Source organism: Eucyclogobius newberryi, unplaced genomic scaffold (assembly GCF_026437365.1).
Source record: "Eucyclogobius newberryi isolate DKJ021-1_F unplaced genomic scaffold, fEucNew1.0.hap1 SCAF_7, whole genome shotgun sequence".
NCBI classification, from domain to species: Eukaryota; Metazoa; Chordata; class Actinopteri; order Gobiiformes; family Gobiidae; genus Eucyclogobius; species Eucyclogobius newberryi.
In genome coordinates this window covers 22,622,490-22,647,024 of record NW_027316389.1, presented here as the reverse complement: position 1 = coordinate 22,647,024, position 24,535 = coordinate 22,622,490, and the positions used below count along the sequence as shown (strand labels likewise).

The 24,535-nt window shown below is 40.5% G+C and overlaps 2 protein-coding genes across 4 annotated transcripts; one reads left to right on the top strand and one right to left on the bottom strand.

Moving 5' to 3' along the window:
- Positions 1 to 408: 408 nt before the first annotated feature.
- LOC140349027 (homeobox protein DBX1-A-like) lies at positions 409 to 4,343 on the top strand. Its single transcript, XM_072435222.1, has 4 exons — positions 409 to 870; positions 1,196 to 1,297; positions 2,825 to 3,027; positions 3,945 to 4,343. Exons 1-4 carry the CDS (start codon positions 498 to 500, stop codon positions 4,200 to 4,202), a joined length of 936 nt encoding a protein of 311 aa, XP_072291323.1. The 5' UTR covers positions 409 to 497; the 3' UTR covers positions 4,203 to 4,343.
- Positions 4,344 to 4,691: 348 nt separating this feature from the next.
- ckap5 (cytoskeleton associated protein 5) lies at positions 4,692 to 23,808 on the bottom strand. 3 transcript variants are annotated; one of them, XM_072435790.1, is made up of 45 exons: positions 23,687 to 23,808; positions 21,948 to 22,044; positions 20,653 to 20,846; positions 19,821 to 20,027; positions 19,548 to 19,719; positions 19,310 to 19,439; positions 19,129 to 19,229; positions 18,923 to 19,036; positions 18,745 to 18,849; positions 18,579 to 18,668; positions 18,338 to 18,502; positions 18,120 to 18,248; positions 17,873 to 18,037; positions 17,698 to 17,799; positions 17,088 to 17,198; positions 16,886 to 16,978; positions 16,629 to 16,814; positions 16,026 to 16,120; positions 15,227 to 15,410; positions 14,985 to 15,130; positions 14,723 to 14,897; positions 14,520 to 14,633; positions 14,308 to 14,436; positions 13,047 to 13,241; positions 12,862 to 12,973; positions 12,696 to 12,781; positions 12,245 to 12,355; positions 11,499 to 11,621; positions 11,154 to 11,303; positions 10,865 to 11,068; positions 10,655 to 10,790; positions 10,385 to 10,578; positions 10,142 to 10,314; positions 9,602 to 9,625; positions 8,734 to 8,901; positions 8,528 to 8,648; positions 8,001 to 8,180; positions 7,740 to 7,927; positions 7,594 to 7,669; positions 7,326 to 7,514; positions 7,073 to 7,210; positions 6,834 to 6,917; positions 6,596 to 6,761; positions 6,246 to 6,355; positions 4,692 to 5,942 (listed from the first exon to the last, which is right to left on the bottom strand). In XM_072435790.1, the coding sequence occupies exons 2-45, from the start codon at positions 22,002 to 22,004 to the stop codon at positions 5,709 to 5,711; spliced, it is 6,126 nt and encodes a 2,041-aa protein (XP_072291891.1). In that variant the 5' UTR covers positions 22,005 to 22,044; positions 23,687 to 23,808; the 3' UTR covers positions 4,692 to 5,708. The 3 variants fall into 3 exon arrangements, with proteins under 3 accessions (XP_072291891.1, XP_072291892.1, XP_072291894.1); XM_072435791.1 differs by lacking the exon at positions 9,602 to 9,625; XM_072435793.1 differs by lacking the exon at positions 12,245 to 12,355.
- Positions 23,809 to 24,535: the final 727 nt, after the last annotated feature.

The window sequence follows — 24,535 nt, the reverse complement described above, 5'->3', positions numbered from 1 at the left end:
TCTATTGTGCTTTTATTGAACCGAAAAGACAAATTCCACAATAATTCAGCAATTTGTTGCTGGAAAATTAGAAATTAGGGCCTATACAGAAGAAGCTACATTTTTATTAACTTTTATTTTCTGGTTTGTTGGCTATAAGGCCCAAACACTAAGTGAGCTAAATCATGGCCACAATAACTGTCAAGTGGTTTGTGTCAAAAATGTGAAACCACAACATTAGAAAGCATCACATTTAATACTCCAGCCTCAAAAGTCTCGTGAGTGAAAAAGAAAGTTGCAGTGTTTTACCCAAGAGAGAAAAGTGTCCAATCAGAGCAGAAGCGCAGAAGCCCCTCCACCAATCACAGCGCTGGTCTCTATCTTCAAACAAACCCACGCGGATAAGTGATACGCGTGCACGTGTGCGTGTGCGTGAGCACGGAACTTTGGGTCTCGTATAAAACCTGTGCAGCCCGACTGCGCAGCGGAAAAACTAAGTTGACAGGATCAGCGGAGCCATGTTCCCCTGCAGCGCTCTTCCGCCGCACTTCTATCCGCACTTACTGCGCCCAAGCCCGGCTCTCTCATCGCCCCTCAGCCGCTCTTTGCCCTCGGGCTTCCTCGTGGAGGACCTCCTGCGAATAAGCCAGCCTGTCAGCTACCTGCACCGCACACTTTCCGCTAGGACGCCCTGCGACCTCTTCCCCGTAAACGCGGGCTGTCTGGGCGCATCTTCTCGCCCAGAGCCCAGAGCGCGGTGCGCACTGCCCCCGCGGCTCTCCAGCCCCGTGTCCAGCCCTGTGTCCAGCCCCGCGTCTCCTCACACTGTCCCGGAGTCTTCACACCTCAAGTTCGGTGTCAGCGCGATCCTGGCCCCCTCCACACGCAGCAGTGAGTAACTTTTTCTTCACAGCCTCGACACAGCTTTGCCCAATGAGTTCTGATGCTTATGATGAACTGTGAGGTTTGATCAGGCCAATATTTTAGCCATTTTTATAAATAGCATGTATATTGTACATTTATAAGCCTAGTCAGTTTGAGCTAAAAATGGCATAATTGCATAATATGCCACATAGGGCCTGTGGATAGGATGGGAACAGACCAGAGACCTTTCATCAAATGTGTTACAGGCTGTTGGAGGTCCCACATTTTAAAGTTATGTAGGCCAATCATTTGGAAAATATAGGCAATTAATAAACTGTGTGCTGTTTTGCAGGTTGCTCCTCTCCTTCTGCTCCAAATCTACAGCCCAAATCCTTCTCTCTGCCTTTCTTTGATGGGAGCCTTCACCCGTTCATCAGAGCGTCTTATTTCACAGGTAAAAATCTTCAACACAAGCATGACTAATGCACAATAGCATATAGTTTACTGTGCTGTTGGATTAATCACTGCAGAGTGCAAAAAGTCTGAGATTGTTAAAAACAAGTATGTTTAGAATAACTATTGAATTTGAAAAAAGAAAAAAAAAGATTCATATTTTGATTAGGTTGACATAAGTCGAGTTTGAGATGTTAATATTTTTTCAGATAAAAGTTGTGCCGTTAACCATTTGCAGAGTGTCAGCCTTTTAGCATGGGAATCCCCCGGACAGCTCCGAATCAGCTCCGCCAATTTGAGGGTCTATTTAGGAGGCGCATTGACTGCTGACATTAGCACCAGTTGTCCTAATCTACAAATTAGTCCAGTTTGTCATGCCCTAAATATATTAGTCCCGTTTGTCATGCCTTAAATGTGAGGCGGGTATCTTCCCAGCTCTGGAACTCAGCTCCACTTCACGCGCTGTCGTTTTCCCACAAACCCCCTCTGCCTCCACAAAAGGCCTGCACCGTGACCAATAGGAGCAGAACCACACACACACTGTCCCCCTGACACAGGGCTAGTCATAGGTCGGGCTAAAGATTGGTTCACACTTTACAAAGCACGCAAATGTATCAAACAAGCCTCACAATAAAACAAAAATAATAATACAAATATTACACCCCTAATATGAATTTAAATATGTAAAGTTGCTTTCACTGTGCTTCAAAATGTCTTAATACAAACTGTTTTAAAATTAAACCGCTGATTCACGTTAATGTAGTAAATTATTTTAATAAATGACAAAGAAGTTCAAATAAGTATAGTTGTATAACTTAACTGAATGTAAGCCAACATCACAACCTTCTTTTGCTCACATAAGGAGATAAGATTACTTTTTTGAAACTTCAATTTAATAATATAATAATTACAATAATGATCGAAGTGAAAGTAAACATAAATAACATAATTGACTGAGCTTGCACTCCTTGGTATAGTTGTGCTTCTAATTCCCAGGGGTCGCCCACTCAGACCTCGTATTTCTAAAATCTTGATGCTGCCTTGAGTCCACAGTGAGTAGACTCAGTGTGTCAAAGATACGCATTATACTAACGTGCCTTTAATTGGCCTATAATATACTAGCCTGTCGGCGGCCTTTTCCACTCAATTCATTACGACACAATCAGCATTCTCTGTGCATTTGCAGCCCATACAATCCCCCTTCATGCTCGATTAGAGGCAGTGTGAGCCGACCTTTGCAGTACCACTCTCATTAGCATAGGCTCTGTCTCCGCTGGCTGACAAATTGGACTTTTAACAGCACATTTTGGGCAGAACAAGTTTATTTAAAGCCACATCAGGGAAAAAGATTAGACTAGTGTTTGTATTTACACTTAGAAGGTCTTTTTTACATAAAAAATCCAAATCGTGTTTAAATCTACTGGAGAGAGGATTACACAGCAGTGAAATGACTAAATCATATAACTCTATGTGGGTTAATACACACTTAGAAAGAGTACCTTAAGTGATGATTTTGCTTGTCCTACAGGTTCCTCTCCCGTAGTGCCCGTCCCGGGGACATTCTCGTGGCCCCTGGCACCAAGAGGGAAGCCCAGGAGAGGAATGCTGCGGCGGGCTGTGTTCTCAGACCTGCAGAGAAAGGCCCTGGAGAGGACCTTCCAAAAACAAAAGTACATCAGCAAACCAGATCGGAAGAAGCTGGCCAGCAAACTGGGCCTCAAAGACTCACAGGTACACTTTCTGATGTAACCTGCCAAAAGCAATAACGCCCAACTGTTGTTTTCTTTAGCCATGACAAACAATATAAGGACACAAATTATGAAAACTATGACACCAAATTATTCACATTAAATTAACTTGAAAAACATCAAGCACAATCAAAAGTTCTTAAATAATATTAGGTACTGTATATCAGAAAGTGTGTAATAGTTTTGGAATAAGTAAATTATCCCAAAAAACAAGAGTCAAAATGAGGCAAACGTGTCCTCACATTTCAGCCATAAAGCTGTGAGCACTGCTGCTGTCACCTGTGTGCACACAACCACCACATGATGCTGACTGGCATCTAACCACAACATATTATTCTCTGATATGTCAAAAAGTTATTGAAGGGGTTTCATTAAATGTTGATATTCCAAGTTATAAATGTGTTAATTAAGGAGGAAACAGAGTTATCTGTCTGAACTTTCTGGGTATGTGCTTTCAAAACCAATTTTACAACCTGTATAATTGCATACAGTTAGGGCAAGCAACAAGCATTTTGAATGAGGCCATGCAAATATTTATGACCCGACGGGCGACTTGGACCCCCGGGAGCAGATGCCTCGACAAGACAAGCAATATTGCGGCCGCTAAAAAACATACTTCGCCTAAATCGATTTTCATAAGGTTTGTTGCATTAGATCACAAATCTTTTGTAGTTTATGACTCATTTAATTAATAGGTTGGCAAATCTTACCTGTATATTTTCAGCATTTCCGTGAAGTACATTTTAAAAACCTTCTACTTAAATATTGAAAAGTGCAATTCCTGTAAAAGTTGTGGGACTGAATTAGCAGGCGCCAGTGGGCAGGTTGCTCCTCTTGGATTAATCATACTGACAGTTAGTGATGGGACCTTTAGACATTAACTCATTGTTTCTGTCGCAGGTGAAGATCTGGTTCCAGAATCGCAGAATGAAGTGGAGAAACTCAAAGGAGAGGGAACTTCTGTCCTCCGGGGGATGCCGGCAGCAGACCCTTCCCACGAAGACAAACCCTCACCCGGATCTCACCGACGTGTGTCCAACATACTGCCCCCCTCTGGACAGGTCTGGTACTGACAGCCAGCAAACACATCTATCAGTACAGAACAGCAAACAGACGGAGCTGTACGAGTCTGACTCAGAAGAAATCCACGTGTCATAAAGTTTATTATAGCTGCATTTTATCAGCTGTCGAAACCATGTGCCATATTTATGTACAGTGATGTAAATATTGTATGTAGTGCAGTATATTATTATGACATTGTATGATTGATACTCATGTAGAACTAATATTTGTAGATTGAATATGCACATTGTATTTTTCCAATAAAATGTATTCATCTCTACTTTTCCCAGTTGTCAAGCATCAATCGAAAAACAAATGTTTTTGACAATTGTTGAATAAAAACCATTGTCCTGGTGGCCTGCAAAATAAGGTCACATAATAAACAGGGACAAATAAATGTTCAATGAATTATGTAATAAAATATATATTACATTGTAAAATGAGAGTGTGACTATTTGAGAGAAATATGCCTGGAAAACTGGCTCTTGCATGTTCTGTACAGAAGAAACCGTATCAAGAGCTTCATAAAGTATTCAAGTGTGTATTCTTGACTGGCTAGGCAATCAGAGAACAGATGGACAGAAATAGTCAAAAAACAGGACTTTATTGCCATTTACACAATGGATTAAACAAGGAACCCTGGAGCAACAAATGTAAGACATTACTGACATTGGAATTGAATATAAAACAAAAAAGTTATTTATTTTATCAGTTTTTCCTTTGTCAACATTCGGCTACAGAACAGATGACTGACAGCCCCTGTTATCATCTTGGTAAGAAAAACTAGGAATTTATAATTAATAAGCAGCCTTTTAGTAAGCAAACTTTATTTACAAAGAAAATAAAAACAAAGACCCACTTCATGGCATGCTCTTGGACCTACATACGAACACAGTGAATTCTTCAGTCGCACCTGGTTCAGCTCTGGGGCCTGATAAATGTTAAGAGCCAAATACATACACTATTTACAACCAAGCGACATGCCACTTATTTCTAAGAGGTCAGTGGGAGCCATTTGAATGCCAACGATCTTACATTAAAATAACGTGGTTAAGGTTTAAATGAGTGACATTGTCAGCCTCAGGATTCAGAAAAATATCTAAAAATTCAGAGCAGAAACTACAGCCATACAACGTGGCTCTAACGCAAAAACTTGCAAATGGTCAGTTAACTGCTTACATGGAATTAAGGGCCTTTAAATATATACAAGGTTTTGTGCCATAAAGACAACATGGAGGTCGGTCAAAAATATTAGAAGGAAATAGAATATAGAAAAGTGTCCACAAGTGAAAACATTCAAAATCAAACAGACAAGGAAATGAAGGCAAGTTAAGGTTCAAATGAGAACTAATAAATTACTGTCTTTAGCCCTGATAATGGAAGAACTAACTCAAGTATGAAAATGGTTGCGAGTTGGGATATGATGTTTGGATATCTTCAGATGCATGTAGACGTGCATTAAACAGCCGGTAATGACGATGTATACGAGTGAACAGGCACGGTGGGCGGAGTCAGGCTCAAACACACCCAAATTGATCACACACAGATAATAGCGCGTTTATGAACAGAATGCATCAGCAGTTGAGGATGAGTGGAGTTCTCCTACTGCTTATTAATATTCTTGATTCTCTCCAGGCGTTTCTTCAGGTCATCCAGGTTAGCGGCGGGTGAGGAGGAGCGGGCGTGCGTGGGGGAGTGAGAGTTGTGCTCCTGTTGGTACAGCTCTCTGGACTCTTTGAGCTGGGATAGTTTGCTCTGGAGCATGTCAGTGGAGGAGGCCACAGAGGGTTTGGACAGGAGGGGGCGCTGCTGAGGCTCGTCATCTGTGCCAATGCCCTATAAACAACACAGCAGAAAACAGTCAGGTTTGCTCCCAATATGCAACAGATTCTGCCAGGATATGTTACGGACCAATAAGCAAATGTAAGCCTTCGCACCACCACAGAGCTGTTTTCATAGTCCTATACCATACGACTGGTGATTTACAGATATAAACAATTGCCTTTGAACTGTACATTTACATCATCATTATGGCTAGGTGTAATTTTATTTGTTTAAATGTATACATATTATATTGTATGCGGTTTTCTTTTGTACAGATGCGTGCACATTCAAAATGTTAAATTCAGATGAACTCACTGTAGTGTTCTCCAAGCCTTTTCGCTGGCGTAGGATTTTGAGTCTTTCGTAGTACACTGCAGGGTTTAGCTCCTCATTGTGGCCAAGACTGGACTCAACACTGTGCTGGGGTATCACTGCATGCAAATATTGACAGATTAAAATAAACTTGAAACAGACTTTGAATTAAAGCATACATGTATAATAAAATGACTAAAGAGGCTCTGAGCGGCACCAGTTTTCAAACTTCCACCCTCACCCGTTTAGGTGAGGGTGGAAGTTTGAAAACTGGTGGAGAGTCTGCACGCAACATGATGTGCACCTCCTTAGTTCTTCCTTCAGAAATATTTAGAGCAGCCCCTGGTTCTTAGGAAGTGTACCTGATGGCTGGATGCGGGTTTTAGCCTCCCTATCCGACTCAATCACCCGAAGGCCTCGCTCCACGTAGCTTTGGAAGAACTGAGAGGTGTTCTTTAGGAAAGGTTCCACATCAGCATCAGAGTACTTAAGTTTGTACTCGTACAACTCTGTCAGGCCCTGGAGAAAATGCAATATAGATTATTTAGTCCAAAAAGAACTGTGGAGGCATTCAGTGGTGAAAGAACAGACCTCTTTAGTGTTCTCCTTGGAGCCGATCTTCTTGAAGATTTCAGACAAGATGTCGCTGACTTTTGCCTTTGACATGCGATCATCCTGGAAAACAAATGATAAAATAAATTAGAATGTAGTAATAACATTATACGATGTATAAAACAATCAACAGGAGTTTCTGAAAACGATTCACATTTTTTTCCTAATTTGTTTTGTTTTTTTAGACAATTACTCAAACTTAAGAGAAGAGCACAAACCGATCGTGATCCAGACTTCTCGTTGCCTCGGTCGCTCTTGGGGCCGGATTGGTTTCCGTAGTGTTTGACCACTCTCCTCAAATGAGCCTCCAACTCTGACTCATTACGATTTTCAATCATTGAGAGGTGGTCCAGGATCTAAAGAGCATTAACATAAATCAATCTTCCACTATGATCACACTGGTACACTTTGTCCATTAATCCAATTCCTTAAAATATTAGGGCAATCAAGCAAAAATAATGTGGATGTTACCATAACTCCCATGAGTTTGCACAATGTGTGTAACAAAGTCTTGAGGGTTCTGTGCGGCATGTCACTCTTGAGCTGCTTCAGTTTCTCTTTCGGGAAAACCTTCATGAAGTTGTGGGCATCAAGTAAGATGCGGTCAAGGTTAATACTGTTGATCGTCTCTGGGAGGAAGCGGATCATCCTCCACAGGCACTAGGCAAACACAAATAGTAATTTATTTGAACTCAAATTCAGTGACAAAGAGTTAATCTAAGCAGGGATCAGTGCTTACCTTCATGACCAACTCAGAGAACATTGCAGATCCTGCTGATGTGACTAAACTGTCCTGCAGCAGCACCAGTAGAGCACTGTCCCACAAAACAATGAGTTTATTAACAGTACAAATAGCATGCAACATTTAAGAGGCGTTTTAAATACCTGAGAATATTTGTCTGGTCAGATTTCTCCAGCACTTTCACCACCAGCAGATTAACCGAGCGAATCAGCTGCTGCCCCTCCTCGATGTCCTCCACTCTACCATCCAGCATCAGTGTTATGAGCCCGTGCATTAAGTCCTTGAGCACTCCCATTGATGCTTCTCTGGCCAGTGACTCCATGGAAAAGAGCTGTGGAGAAAGGCAAGCGTCAATAGCAAGGCACTCTAATCTTAAAGTGAAAGTAAACCTACAGTCAACTTACAGAGAGCATGTTTCCTATAATGCAGCTGTACAGTTTGAAGATGTCCCTTTTGTCCAGCCGATCGTCAGCCATGTGCGTGTTGTATATGAGTCTAAGCTGCATGAAGGTGGCAATCAGGAACTGGTCAATGTGGCCCGACATCACCTCTGCTTTGTCCTCCTGACGCAGCACCTCATCAATCTGCACATACCACCAGAGACTTTCAGAGCCATTCTGAAATTACCTGCACCATTAATGACCTCTTCTGGTAGCAATGTAAAACTACAGCTCAAGTTTCAAAGATAGGAACATTGTAATGAAAATAAATTTGTTTTAGATGAAGTCGATATCTCATTTTCTTACATTTATGAAAACCACCATTCAGTTTCGCATTATCGTGATTACATGAAACCGTCCCTGTAGGTTCTATATTATCGTTTACACTACTGAAACACAAATGGCGTATCGATCACTGTATATGATTGGCGTCAAGCCCTTAATGCCCGTTGTTATACATTTAAAACTTCACAGATCACCTTTCCATTTACCTGTGCCAGTGCCTGAATGCTGGTGTTGATATCACCGCTGGCCACTTGAGAAATTACAAAGTTAATAGTGGAGGCCGTGCTGTTGTGTAGGTCATCAAAATGTGGCGATACGGGACGCATCCTTAAAACACAAAAAACAGTAGATTGTTGTCATTTATCAGATTATAGAGTTGTACTTAAAAAGGTTTTGGAGTCTGTATAATTACTTGGGCTCAGGGATCATGACTGGCTCCAGCAGTTCGTCCAGCTTGAATTGAACAAGGTCTGGCAGATCACAGACATTCTTCGTATCCATCTCAATCATGTCCAAGTCCAACTGGAACTCTTTGGGGATGGAGGGGTGGTCGCTGTGGTGTGCATTCTGACGAGATTGACTGGTTTGGCGGGAAATAAAAAAACAAACATGCAGCAAGTTAAGATATTTGATAAGATCCATCCAAACCTCACATTGCAAATGTATCCGTAATTCAATATGATGCAAAAACAGTGTGTGTAGGGCTACAGTTATAACACGTTACATTAGCACTTAACAATTCTAAAACGAGATGCATTTCGGAGAATGCAAATCAACCAAAGTGTGTAAGCAATCTGTAAACTTGTGTCAAATGCGTGACTAGTGATTGCATGTGTAAACAAGCAAATGATTTGCAAAAGATGAGTGACAGGTCAAGCGGCTGAAAGGTATTGACAGTAAAAACAAAATGTCAGCACAGACACACAAAACAAGGGTGTAAAGTGGCAGAACCATCCAATTTTGGGAAGTTTGCAAAAGCTGGTTCAAGTTGTCAGCTGTGTGAAAAAAGCAACAAGGGATGAAAAAGGAGCAACTCAAAGACGTAAAACCACCAATTCGACAATCTGATCTTTGGACATACCAAGTGTGTTAGGGGGGAAAGCAGAATGTAAACAACACTGTAATATTAAAGAGCACAAGATGAAAGACAACATTGCTTTACCTACCTGCTTTAGTAAAAATAAAAAGGGTAATTTTATAAGCACTAATGGCTATCTGTCTAATAGACCAATGTTTGCTCGGCATTCCAGACAGAGGAGAGGCGCAGGAGAAGTACTTACATCCTATACGTGCGATACATTATTCTGCTCCAAAAAGGATGGCAGGATGAGCAGAAAGGAGGAAATCACACCAGAAGAGAGATGGAGGGTTAAACAAAGAGGCCGCTTTCACAGACATTTGGATTTAAAAAATGCCAATGAAAGCAACCTGGGATGCAATGGTAGAGTAGGTAGGAAAAAACAAGCTAGAAATAGTAATCCTACTTAAGCACCCCACATACTCTGCATGCAAATGTTACCATCACTACGGCACTACTACTACTACTACCATACATTACACATGCAACATTGGAAAGGCTGGGAATGACAGCATGCAAGATACAAGCCTTTCTGTGGCAATACATTATAGAAAAGTTACCCACTCTATTTCCGTTTAGTTTGTGTTTGCAAGGACTTCATGCTATCCAGCCAGGAAGGATCGTTGGATATTATAGCCATATCATTGCCTTTCTCCCTTCATTTTAATAGCATCCCATAGTATGATATTAAAAATTTAGCTGTTCTTTTTGATTCAAAAGGTTATATTTGAATAAAAATTACTTCAGTTTGTTGGGATCTTCCTGGGCAGGCTTGCGGAGAAAGGTGCCAGTGGGATTGGCCGGGTGCTCCTTTTGTGTCCTCTCTGGTGCGGTCGGTTTGGCAGGAGCTGCCACAGTTTTCTTTGCAGAGCGCTTGATCCTTTCCTCCAGCATGCTCATGTCTTTCTCAGACAACTAGAAAGATCAGAGTTTTGACACCGTTTTCCGAAAAACGATTTAACAAACGGCTAAGCAAACTCCTTACATTTCCTATCAGTTTGTAGACCTGGTCACCGCAGACATTATACACCGCCACAACGGTGTTCAAAGCCGCATTGCGAACAGAGTTATCTCTGTCACCAATGTGAACCGCAATCTCCTTCAGAGACTTTGCAGGCGTGGGTTGGCATACATTCATCCCGAAGTCCTCTATCAAACAGCCCAGTTCCTCCAGGCATTCTGAATATAAAAATAATTAGCATCAAACACAATGTACTGGAGATAAATGGACTTGGTTTAGCTTAACAGGGCATACCTGCTCTCTGTTTTGAATTCTTTGACTTCGTTCCATCCATGAGAAATGGAAACGTCTTGGAAGCAGGATAGACCTTACACAACATGCCAAGTATAGCACGGACATCTTTGCGTACAATGTCTTTGGACTCCCCAACCTGCCAAAAGGAACATTATGTCTTACATCACTAGGCCAGTTCTTTATTTACACAACAAAAAATTAAAAGCTCACTTTAAGAATGAGGTAGGGCACAAATGAGTTGGCCTCATATTCAGTGAGACTGTAGTTCTCATGGGTGAGCATGGAGAACAGGAGCTTCAGATACTCCAGCACTTTCATTAATACTGTGGTGTTTGTGTCAAAGAATCGCAGAGTGAACCACTTCAGGATCAGGTCCAAACAGCCAATTGTGGCCTCACTTTCACTTTCTAGCCTCTGCCAAATACAACCATCATAAATCAATATAGTCATACATCAAAATAGTCATACTTTATGTTGGAGGAACAGGTTACAAATCTACCTCAATCATAACACCAATAGCCTTGACCTGCCTCTGGAAGTCGAAGTGGAACAGCTCATCAAAAAGCCATTTTGCAAAGCAAGTGATCATCTGGGTCTTCAGTTGCTCGACATATTCATCACGAGGCGTAATGAAATTCCATTTCAAGATCTACAAAACAGAACACCTTTAGTCATATTCTATTGAATAAAGAGGTGTGTCAAAAAGCAGCTGAATCTAGAATACTGTTGAGGAAAAAACAAAAATCGTGAAAGAAAAACTGATATGGCTGGCAAAGTTATTCATTGAGGTATGCATTGAAGGGAAAGCTATTAATTGTATTAGTTTTAAAAAATTTCAACACACCTTCAGCTGTTTTTCCTCCTTAATTCTCTGCTCTTTCGCATTGGGAATAAGAATGAAAATTGGCCCAGTCTTATCTTCTTCATCCTTCACAGCTTTGCCTGCAGGCTTCTTGGCAGCCGGCCCCTGAGCGGCACAAACGCAACAGTGAGAACGCGCATGTGCACAGCAAGAAACAAAAGGTCGTTTGTGTTTTCATGAACAGACGATTGAGGAAACGTACAACACAGTTCCATGCAGGAGTAATCTGACACTTCAGACAAAAAAAAAAAAAAAGGAATTAGTACAACTACAGTATTTCATTTCGGATCTAAACTGTCACCCAACTATGTGCACTCAAGACGCTTTTAGTGTCGGTATTAGTAATTAGGTACAAATTAGAATTAGAACAAATCTAGACCATCGGTGGTCCAGATGGAAAAGAGATGGACAAGGGTTAAAATCTTTATAAAGTGTCGAGTTCAAGAGCAACACAAGTGAGTAGTTAAACTTAAGTATTAGGGTTTATGTTACCAACCCAAACAGAAAATCCTAAAGCTTGGCATTGTAGCAAAATAATGCATGCCCAAGAAACACAGATCTACAGACGTTGCACTATAACTGGAACAAATCATAAAGCCATATCTTGTTGTTTACTTGCTAAAATAGGTGAAAGAGATTATTTAAGAACTAGAGTTGGTTTAGTAACACAAATTGGTTTAAAGCAACACTGCAGTGAGATTTGTGATGACACTTTGTTACACTTCTACCTGCTGAACGCCAGCAGCCTTCCCTTTAGCATGAGGCTTTTTACTAGCAATACTGTCCTTGGCCTTGGAGGGAGCAGGGGGGGTTGGAGCATCTTCAGAAGGGGAAGGGGGCTAGGCGAGTGGAAAAACATGACATTAACTCAAGTACAAAAAAGAACATAAGAGATGATGACTTGGCCAAATGAACAATGGCAGTTTCAAAAGCGGTGTACCTGATTTTTTAAAAACATGAAAAACTAGTTTAGTACAAGCCTAATTGCACACTTCCTGGTTCCTGAACAATAAAATGCTCTACAATTAGAGACGGACATCACAGTCTAATTGTGACCGTAAGAGCTGTTTTTTTACAATACATCTGCACCAGGGCAAAATTAATTTCTCAAACAGCCATCTAAGAGACTGCAGCAGATTTTTTTGTCCGAGTGAGCTATGTGTGAAGCACTCCACTCACCTTTCTGACAGCAGGTGCACCTCCTTTAACTTTCTTAGTTTCTGGTTTATTATCAACTTCCTCATTGGCAGGCAGGGATCTGGAAGCTACAAACAGAAAAGTCTTTGAGACTATTTGAGACAACTAAATCTATAGCATGCATGCACGCTCATAAAAGTGAACAAACCAAAGGGGGCTCTGCTCGTTTCTTTTCCAGCAGCTTTCGGTGCTTCAGGTTTGGCAGGCACTGCTGATCGGGCCTTTTCCAACATTGCTACCACCTGATCTTTTGAAGCAGGCTGGATCATAGATCAAAGATCATAGATTAGTAACCAATAATCAAAAGTATTTATTTACAAAATATTTTCTTACTTTGAGTTTGCAAGTAGCTTTATTCATCTTGTCATAACCCAAATGCATCATAAACATCGGCAGAGCATCTTGTGCTTTTTTCCTGACATCTCCATTTCTGTCCTCCAGACATGCATACAACTGGGGCAAGCACACCATCAAATCCCCTGGCACGGTCCGGAGGGTCGGGATCTTCTCTGCCAACCAGCCCAAGAGCTGCAGGATTAAATACATTTAGAAAAGTACTACAATACAATACAAAGAGTTTAGGGCTATAGTCAACAAAAATTCTTGATTGACAAAAACATGACCTGCTGATTTAAGAGGTGTTGTGGTAAAAGCTCTAAAAACTATTGACCAGCTCGATGACACAAACCACACAAGACGACAATCAAGTTCATGCAAAAACTTTACACACAGATTTCCCGGTACACAGAAAAGTACTAGTGCATTTATATGTAATATTGTAACTCACTCCCTGCATTTTTTCTGCTGTTGTCCCATATAAATGCTCATAATCAAATAATGAAGTATTTAGTTGCCCAAATAGACTAAATGACAGAGGTAATCAAACTGGTCTTAACACAAAAAGCCTTAACAAATTAAGTTAAGGATATTTTAGATCGAGGCCGGAACACACTGCATGATTTTTGAGTCTTAAATAATTTAGAAAATGTGAGACAAAGCACCACAGAGTTAAGAATTGTTTGAGATTTTAAATCTCATGATCCTCAGAGTGCAAAGACAACAGAGCCAAAAGTTGCGAGCTAACAAAGCTAGCATCAGCAGTTTCTTGTCCAGAGTAAAGCGACTCGCTTTGAGACAATAAAAAGTTCAACGATTAGCCATCATTATAAATCATTTCATAAAATGTGGATCAAAACAATTTTGTACAGAAAGTTGGTGGACGACACAGGAAGTAATGTCTAGCTTTACCAATCCAAGCAGCATAAACACCGTCATGTGATGGTGTTTATGCACTTTTTGATGTTCAAACAACACTAAACCAGGATTAATAGCGATGCGTTGTGGACTGGGTGTCCTTTGCGGACATGGATGAGAACGCTGCAGTTTTAACTTTATAGCTTTAGGAGAGGTGAGGAATAATGAACCTTTTTGCCATTTCCCATGTTTACATCCCAGTGTGTTCATCACTCAAGTTAGCCTTGCAGAGAGAATGGGATAGAACATTTATATCAGCACCAGGCTGTGTGTGCAGCTGTTATAAACACTTTGGTCCAGCAAGATTTTTTGAGCGGCTCAGAAGTTAAATTGTTTTTACCTCTTGTCTGAGGAAAGGGTTCTCCTTCTTGAGCTCCTCAGACAGCTCTTCTCCCTCCAGCCACTCCTTCATACCAGTCTGCTCCACCCAGGCCTGCAGGGTGGTCATGGCAGCAGTCCTGACATTAACCTACAAAAAAAAAGGTCATTGTCAGGACATGTACTGTCAAGAACATAAGGCCAAAGTGCCTTTTTTAAATATCAAGTGCTCACCTTACTGTCTCCCAATACTGTGATGATAGGAAATCCAAGAGCTTTAACATGTTGCTTCAGTCCCGGTCCCATTGCGGTTGCAAGCTGCTGCAGGATAGACAGGGTCTGCTGGACCTAAAATAACATTTACAGCATTTTTTTCAAACCGAACGCGAGGAGGAAATTAAACAGACCAGGGTACAGTATATGGGTCAGACACTAACTAGGATTTTGTTGGAATCACTGAGTCGTCCTTTCAAGGCTAGTGGCAGGTCCCCAATGTTGGCAGTGATAAACTTTGCCTCAGAGATGATCGCGGCCGTCTCATCCAGACCCTCCTTTCTAATCTTCCAGTTTTTGTCTTCAATTTTAGTCACCAAGTCGGTAGTTATCTTGTCACTATGTAAAAGGAAAAAAGTTAAGTATGAAATGGCCACAGGGTTTGTTTTTTGTTAAGTTTTAGCTGGATTGAATGATGATGATTACCCAATATTGGTTCTGGGCAGTAGATCCATGATGTCCGGTTTGCCACCATCGTCTTCAGCCTCCTCAGCATCCTCCCCTTCTTCTTCAACAGCTCCCCCCGTCTTCCTTGTAAACTTGGTTGGAGCTGGAGGAGTCTGGCCCCGAGTCTTAAAATACACACACATTTCAGTATGAGAAATACTCGAGCTGTGTTCCACAAAGAAACTTGCATTCTTTAAATGTGGACTCTAAATGAATGTTACCTTGTCAAATTCAGCATCTATCTGGGAGAGAAGAGCAGGTTTCTCATCTTCAAAGAACATCCTGAGAGGAGCTCCCATGTAGAGGTACATGACTCCCAGCAGTGTGATGGCAGCAGTTCTCACAGCAGGGTTAGTTGCCCCCAAAGCGGTCTTCACATTGTTAATGAAAGCTTTCACATTGATTCTGGAAGGGAAAAGCATATGGCTAATCATTTTACACCAACAAAACAATTTTGAACCATTGATACCTTTAAAGTAAGCTCCAGAAAATAAATAGTAAGTAAGTAAGTAAGTAAGTAAGTAAGTAAGTAAGTAAGTAAGTAAGTATGTATGTCAAACCCCCAGCAGACCACTAAGTGATGTCACCAAAAACTTGGCCTTTACATTTGTATAGAAGGCTTAAAGGACAAATACTGTGCAATATTTGTGTTTTAATTAGCCTTTAAACATGGCATTCCCTTTGAGAGCATGTTTTAGAGAATACTTTTAGAGTTTCGGCACCATCCACTGGCTACAGAGGGAATTACAGTTTGATGATTTCAACACGCAGTTCACGCGCAGCCACATAGCAGCTCGAGAACACGTCAGTTATCAAGGAGATTCAGAGTGCTTTTGACACTCTTGAGAGGATTTTCTAACCAGGATTCACAAGCTTAGCGTGAATGAAGCAAAATGCTACACCAGTTATGTTTTGATGAGGGAACAATAAGGAGTCTATAAATATACACCTTGAACAACACATAAGGGAAAAAAAAAAACAAAAAAAAAAAGACAAAAAAGGTTAATTTAGAATATGTACCCAGTAAAACCAAACTCCTTAATAGCATTAGCCAACCAGTTGAGTGATTCAGCCTGATTCTTTGGATTCTTCTGTGCAAACGCCATAGATACAACCTAAAAACAGAAAAACATTTGAAACATACATCGAACAATGATTCCACTAGCACTGGTCCCCAGACTGGTTCACTTTAGAGAATCTCAAGCCGCTTCCGTTAATGGCAGATTGAATTTCCAATGCAAGAACCCAGCTTGCCGGAGACTTCTATAAATAAAATCTAAATTATCCTTAGTTTGTAACATTGTGAGACATGGCTGAAACTAGAGTAAACAACTTGCATTTTTTCACCCTGACTTTTCTGCATATATTTCACCTGCTTGCTTGCGCGTCTCTTTATTTACATAAAGAGACTGGTTACTTAAGGTATGTCGGCTCAACAAATAAAGTAATCGTCACTGGAAATGCGGCGGTTTGTCACCAGATCAAGTCAGCATATGTTTCATTCTGACCAGAGTCTTGTTCAATAATTTTGTAGTAAACTAGTCTGCGGGCCTAAAGCGAGCCAGCATGGGCCCCTTCGGACCTGAAACCGGATCAAACAAAATGCACCTTTAGACTACAAACCTGTTCAGCTTCCCAAGGAAGAGAGCATGCCTCTCCAATAGCAGTGAGTGCCTCTTTAGCACTACCGCCACATTTGACGTCTCCAACTTTGTCCACCAACCCATCCAGAACCACCAAGGCAGACGTCTTTGAAAACTGCCCTCTCTGAGCTACAAGTGCTACAATGTGAAGCTTCATTTGCATGACCTGTTGACAAAATAATTTTTTTTAAAAGAATCATGGCGAAATGCAAAAAGGCAAAGGAAACGCAGACAAACCTGGAAGTTGGTTTCTTTCCAGCCTGGTTTTTTGGCCAACATCCTGACTAAGGCCTGGCAAGGCATATCTGCTTTGTCCATTGTCTCAACAGCCTAAAAACAGCCGATTGATACACATGTCTTGTTTTAAAGTTTTAGCCCAGTTGTTCTTCAGTTGCATTAAACTCAGCAACAATTAGGCTGAATCCGATGAACTACTTACCCGCTGGAAATCTTCCATACTCGCAAGCCGCTCCTTCCAGTTTGCAGAGTCTAGCTGCTGTAGACAGGAGGCAGGAAGAACACCTCTAGCCAAGTCTTCACAGACCTCCGGCTGACAAACAAAAAGCATAAAGCAGTTTGTAAGGCAGCAATGTTTAAAATGTTAAGTGTATACATGCATGTCTTATGCATATGTGACTTTAGAATATAGCTTTAGATTTTGTTCACTTAATATCTTAATATAAAGGCTGACCACAGGCCAACCCACTTGACATGAACATAAGAGTGATACATTGGATTGTAGCATTTTACATCAATAATGCAAAGCTAGGCTTTTGGAATCTTCTGATGAAGCAAACGGGATTCATCTGGAAAGGTACAATTAGTTACAGCATATTTTTACTGTGTGTCTCATCACCAGTGCAGTACATTTCTCTCCTGACACACCACGCTCACAGTACATTTACCTACAACTGAAATTACTATGCATTTTGTGTATCTTTAGGGTGGAGTCTGATGTTGTAGATCCTGCTGCAGTGCTTGAAGCAAAATGTTAACGCCAAATTTAAGTCTAGTTATAACTGCAACTGATGTACAATATTCTTTCTTACCGCGAGTTCATTTTCTGCAATTTCTTTGGCGTCAGAGGACTTCTTGGATTTCCCAGCAGCAGCAGCAGCGGGTTTTCCTTTCTTAGGTGGACCTAAAGAGGGCTTTCGAATAACACGTAATTATTGTTAATACGCGTTTATGAAACCGTTTTGTGATCTGTGCAGTCACCGGTACCTTAGAGGCAGACACAGTAGATTTCTTGGGGTGTGCAGCGGATTTGGGAGGAGCTTCAGCAGGAGCTGACACTTTAGTGACTGGCTTCTTCTCTGTCCCGGCTCCTCCTCCACCAGTGCTCTTCTTTCCTCCAAGAACCTCCACTTTGTCAGCACTCTCCTTAATCTACATGGCAAAATAAGATGCCCTTAAAAGAACCATACTATAAAGAGCCATTTGACCAATGCATTTATTCCGAGTTACTTACTTTATCCAGTTTTAATTTGTCCAAATCAGCGAGGAAAGGATTAACAGCCTTTTCTCCTACTACTTTCATAGCTGTACCCAAAGCTTCAAAAGCAGCATCTCTCACCTCAGGGGCAGAATCGTTCACTTGCTAAAAACACGGGACAAAAACATGAATGCTAGTGCTTGTATTCATGACCATGATATTAAAAGGCATACCAAATGATACTATTCATTTACCTTGATGAGAGCAGCACAAAGGGGTTTGAGGACTGCCTTGGGTATTGTTGCCTGTGTACAGTGTCTTATAGAACGTGCAAGAAATAGAGAGGCCTGCTGCTTTATAGAGGGATTTTTGTTGTCCATTACAGCCAACACGTCTTCTGAAACGTTCTGTAGAGTAGTCTGCAGAATAAAGAGTACAGTGTAGAAACAGCATATTCAAAAGTACAACAATTTAAGAATAAATTGTGGTACTTACAGTGAGAAAAATTGCATCGATTGCCTCCTGCAGTGCTTGTACCACCAGGGGTTTCTTGTCCTTGAATTTCTCAAGAATAGTTGGGACAACCTAGAACAACAAATATAGTTGTAAGACCACAGCCAAAAATCTTTAAAAAACAAAACAAACATTCCAAGCCACTTACTTGTCCAGCATATTGACCAAATTTTTTTCTTAATCCTGTAGCTAGCCCAGCTAGACATTTAGCTGCCATGGATACCAAAATTGCATTTGCATCTTTTCCCACAACCTGAAGTGATACATTAAGCCATAAATGCAATAAAAGTTGTACAAGGAAGAAACATACAATAGATTTTTTTTACCTTTTTCAAAGCTCTAACAAGATCACCATAGTCTCCATTTTCTAATTTAGGATTCTTGACCAAGGCCTCCACAGCTTCAAGAGCTTCCTTTCTCTCTTGCCATTTCTTAGCCTCCTGTTAACAGTTTGGGGAAATGGTTAGATTCAACCAGTAGTTAGAGTCTTTTATTGTAGGATTATTTAATTGGAAACTTTTAAATAACATACTATTTTTTCATAGAAGTCTTTGGGCATCTTTGAAAGAATGTCTACAGCTTCAAGCAGTTCAAATGGGTCAACTGCTGCCACCGTTTCCTCAACATCTTCCCCTAATATCAAATACAAGTAAGAAGAATACTCTAAAATCCTCAAACGTTGCATTAAACAAAACTGATTAAACTGATTTTACCATCCGAGTGATCTCCTTGGCCTTGCTGCTGTTCAAACTTCACCTTCATGTCCTGTTGAGATCGAAGGAACCTGGACTGTTTGGGTGGAGCACTGGGTAGCTTCACCCATTCTTCCTCCAGCTCTTTTAGCTGTAAAAGCAAATGATACAAAGAGATGTCATGAAATACACAAGGACTTTGGCATATTTTCATCTTCATTTGACGATCATATGGATAGTACAAACAAACGAATCCCACCTGCAGAGAGTTGATATTCTGCAGAGGATTTCGAAGTGCATCTCTGATCCATTTGTAGAGTTCAACGGCAAGGAGTTTGGCTTCATCTCTCACCGCCTTTTCTCTGGATTCAAACTGTTTGGGCAAAATCTTCACCACTGACTTCAATGTGACAATCTTTGAGCCAAATTCACTGAGTGGTAGAACACGGAAGATAATGTTAAGTATTTAGCTATTAGCATAGCTGATTAAGCCATTACATCAGACATAAACCTCACAGGCTGGAGGTCTTACCTTAGCCCCTTTCTGAGTGTCTCAAGGCAGGCTACCACAATCTTGGGGTTTTTATTATCAAGGCCTTTGATCAATTCATCCTGAACAACTTCAGCCTTCTCAATTTCAATGTACATCAAACAGATGTTTGTCCCAAGCTCCTTAGCCTTAGCTTTTGGTTGGTTAAACACTTTGCAGACCACACCGGACACTACCTCCCCAGCAGATCTGTAAAGGAGAACACATTTTGCATATTACTTTATGTCATGAAATGCATTATATAAAATGGGTAAAAAATATTTGTTGCTCTTCAGGCTCAAACACACTTTCATACAATAGCAGACAGTTGTTTCCCAAGTGTCTAGTGGCACAATGACTTTGCGTCCATTTATATGCTATTGGCAATGGCAACCAGACACGCAAGCATCTGTTGTAAATGAGTGTCATGTTGCACTACTAGTCAATGGGGGTGAAGAAAGACTGCATTTATTTTAATTACAATTGTTATAGCTTGTTAATTAAAAAAGGCATACAAGTGTTCTATAAATATGAGCCTATACTAACAATATTTTGTTGGTTTCAATAAATAAAATATCTATTAAATTACATCTTTTTAAGTTTAGTTTTTTCTTGACAAGAGGTTCAAAGGACAGAGGAAGTCTTCATTGTAGGAGTAGTTCTAGTTCTTGACTCTTGAAATACCTCCTGATGAGCAGATCATCCACTCAGATAATAAAGGTTTAATATATTTTAAATTGTCCACTCAATTAAATAGAATGATCACTGAACACAACTAGCCTTGGGCCACCACTGCTGCACTTATGTAAAGAATTAGTTCTAGGCATTGACGTACTTGCCAGCCACATGGGCATTCTCGATAAAGACCAGGGCAGCCTCCAAGCCTTTGAGCTGAGCCACGGCATTTGACTCTGTGACAAATCTCTTCACGAGTCCCAAGTACTTTCCCCATTCTGGACTCTTCTCATCTTCTATTCTTTGAAAGAGCTTTAGGGCCTCTTCATAACCATTTAGACGCGCTTTCCACACCTAAACAAAGAGTTGTAAGAAACCGTTAGAAAGTAAAAGGTGTAAGTTTACATAACTGAGCTCAGAATTGAACAGGAAAAAACTGTACATTACTGGCTGGTGTGCCAAACATCCATGAAGATGCATTAGCAAAAACAATAAAAAACAAAATAAAAAGTCGTGGAACAACCCGATGAGCAGCTGGGTCACTGCTGGTAAATTCATTCATCACACTATAGAGTGTGATGAATGAATTTACCAATAGTACCAATAGTTAACCCTGCAACAAGCTACCCCCCTCCAGGTTGTCCCTCGCCTTAGGCCCAAAGTCACTGGGATAGGCTCCAATCACCCGCGACCCCTAACGGGAACAAGCGGTTGAATAGTCTGTCAGAACACATTTGAATGATTGTTGTTTAGAATTCATATTAAAATCTCAAATTTCTGTAACTGAAAATATGATTACACATTCCCCATCTCTGCAGGCAAAAACTGGGCTCTGTGAGCCTGAGCATCAGCACTATGGCTCCAAAATGTTTTTTTCTTCTTCTAGTAAGCGTTTTGAATTGTTTCAATATTCATTGTAAAGTTTGCAATAATTTTAGCATACCATACAGTTGAACATGGGTTTATCATGTCCAAACCAGCAGAGCAAGAGAAACTATGTCACCAGCGTAATCACTTTGAAGATATTGTGTAGAGTCCAAGCTTTGAAATAATTATTTTTAAGTCCCTGTCAAAATGGACAGGTACCCATCATTTGGTTCAGCGCGTTTATTCAGTCTTGTTGACACGCTGAGCCAGATTCCAAAATCTGGTGGCACCCCCGACGTGTTACATCCGACGCTCAAAACGCAGGATTCACGCCGCCAAAACACGCCTCCACATAGACTTTGAATGTAAACTGGACACTTTGACGCGGAGTGAATGGGCCATTAGAAAATTCAAAATGGGGTCACACGCGCCGAAAAATTTGCGTCGGTCAGTATGTTCGGAGATTTTATTTTTGAGTTGGTCAAAACTGATTTTTCCGTCGGTCACTGACCGTGTCCGACCCGTTATTTCGAGGCTTGGAGTTAAAGAAAGAGGTTAGTCGGAAAAAGTAGACAGAGGTTCATTCACCTTATGTTCACATTTCTGATCAATGGGAAGCTTCATCCACTCACTGTCGTCCCCCATGGTGGCCACTCAGGGGGTAGGCTTCCCCAAATCTACTTAACTGGACACAGTACAAAACAAATGAATTTAAATTAAAAAAAACTAGTTAATGTAATACAGTACAAGTGAAAAATGTACCAAGAGGACCCCCTAAAAAGGAGTCTGATCAACACAAGGCCATGCACAAAGCCATAGCTATACGTTTACAGTTCACATTATGGTTCCCGCACAAGATCCTCTATTAAAAGCATGAGCTTGGGATCAGCTAATGCACTTTGAAGGAGTTGCAGAAGCTTTAGTTTGTATTGATCCAAAAGCTTAAAGCAAATGACTGTGCGCACTGGCAAACTTTGTAACATAGCATTCATGTCAAGTCATCACACATTAGCGTATATTAACTATATAATAACATTTTCTTAATCAAAACTTATGATTTCCTTCTTCTTTGGTGTTTTATGGCAACTTATGATTTACCATGTATAAACATAAACCAGAGCTTCTCAGCCTTTTTCGGCGATTCATCTCTTTGAAAGCCATGGATCAAAGCAGAAAAGAATCGAATGCACGCACACATTCTTTTCGCATATGCTGTATATTGTCAGATAGTCTAAAGAATAAGATGTTCAACTACAGTAGGTGGCAGTATTATATTTATTATATTTCATTACAGAGTTCTTTGAAAATAATGTTATTTTTTTTGTCCCCAATAGTGTACAGTACACATTTAAATCTAACACATAATGCTTTAGGTTCATTTTAAATGATTTATTTTTTAGATGACGGATTTTAATAGGAATGCGGTTCCAAATGGATAAAGCTTTGAACAAAACAGTTATTTTCATAAAGTTGGATTTGGGATGTGGTGGGATAAGAGGACCATTGGCTGCGGTTCTAGTGTTATGCTTATGAACAGAATCATCAGTCGACCGTTTAATTCTATACAACAGCAGAGCTTTAAAAGGTCATTGTATTGTAGAACAAGGGTCCCAATCTAACTTGTATAATTTTGTTTAAATTAAGCCACGACAGAGTGGAATACATTAGTTCTCTGCTTGTTCTAGTCGAGCAACTTACTGCAGTCTTACTGCTTTATTTTGGGCAATTTGTATTTTTGTTAGATCTTTTTGAGATGTAGAACATTCCACTTCAGAACAATAATGACAGGTGACATAAACATACAAAAACGTTAATGTAATAAAACAACAGCCTCCACGCTTAACATGTCGCACCAGGAGTCCCAGACGATGAGCCGTCACTAAGAATATATCGTATGCATCGCTGTAAAACCACGAGTGACTTTATAATGAGAGATTATAAAAGATTAATACTTGATTCTGAACTTATACCCGTCTGAAATAACTTAGCTCTGGCTAACTTAGCAACAGCGGGCACAGTTGCTACGCTAACACAATCACCCACTCATTTATGTTTAAGACAGAGTTATAATGATAGTGTACCAGAAAAACAAGCATTATATTTGGGGTAAAATCGTGTGGCTTATAGACTAGCTCTTTAACAGACCATTTGGGTGAAGCTGTTGGACTCAGGAAGATAGGCTAACCTTTCATCCGCGCCAACAACCAGGCCTAACAACGCACTTTGAAGCGACCTCGCACAAACACGACATCACCACGGGATAAGCCACCTCCACATCTACACCTAAATGTCAGAATGACATATTTATATGTATATGGTTTACTTACCTGCTATTTCTAGCAGACAATGCAATGCTTGCAGTGCAGTCCAGTTAGACGCAGGCGATAATGCAATCACACTGAAGCAACCCGACCTAGCTTTATACAAGCGTTACAGTGCCATTGAAAATGCAGTTTTACACTTCCGTTTGCACAAAATAAGAGTTCACAGTATCAACTTTACGGATGATAAGAGGTATAAAAACACATAACAAAAAGTGATTGGCTTGTATTAATAACAAATACGTCTATATAACTAATGAGGAACAAGCATGTTCCTTATTTGCTGGATCCTACTCATATTGTATGATATATGTTAAACAACCATTTCCGGTTGATGGTTAATTACCTTCAGTAACTTTATTAAAAGTCTCCAAGGGCGGTGAGACTGGGGAGGCGGGGACTGAGCCACCACCCTGACAACAGCGTTTCTATAGTCATTTAGACACATCGCTGCATAAAATTCAAGTCTGTAAAACAAATATTCAATACAATAGCAGTAAATATCAACATAGATCCGAAATATTACAGGAAGAGAATTTACTTCACACACTGAAACAGTTTAAGTGCTTCCTTATTTGACACTGCACTTAAATCTGATTGGGTGCATTTAAACTGAGCCCCGCCTTTAAATTATAGATACATTTGCCAATTGGCTTACAGAGTACTGAGTGACAAGACTCAGCGGGAGGCGCTCAAAAACAACACAGACATGCATAATAACTAAGACTAATACTATAATACTAATAACTAATTAAACAGACAAGCTTTTGCCTTAGACTCGTATACAGAGTTGCAACACAACATGAGTTAGACACACACACACACACACACACATATGTGTGTATGTGTTGTGTG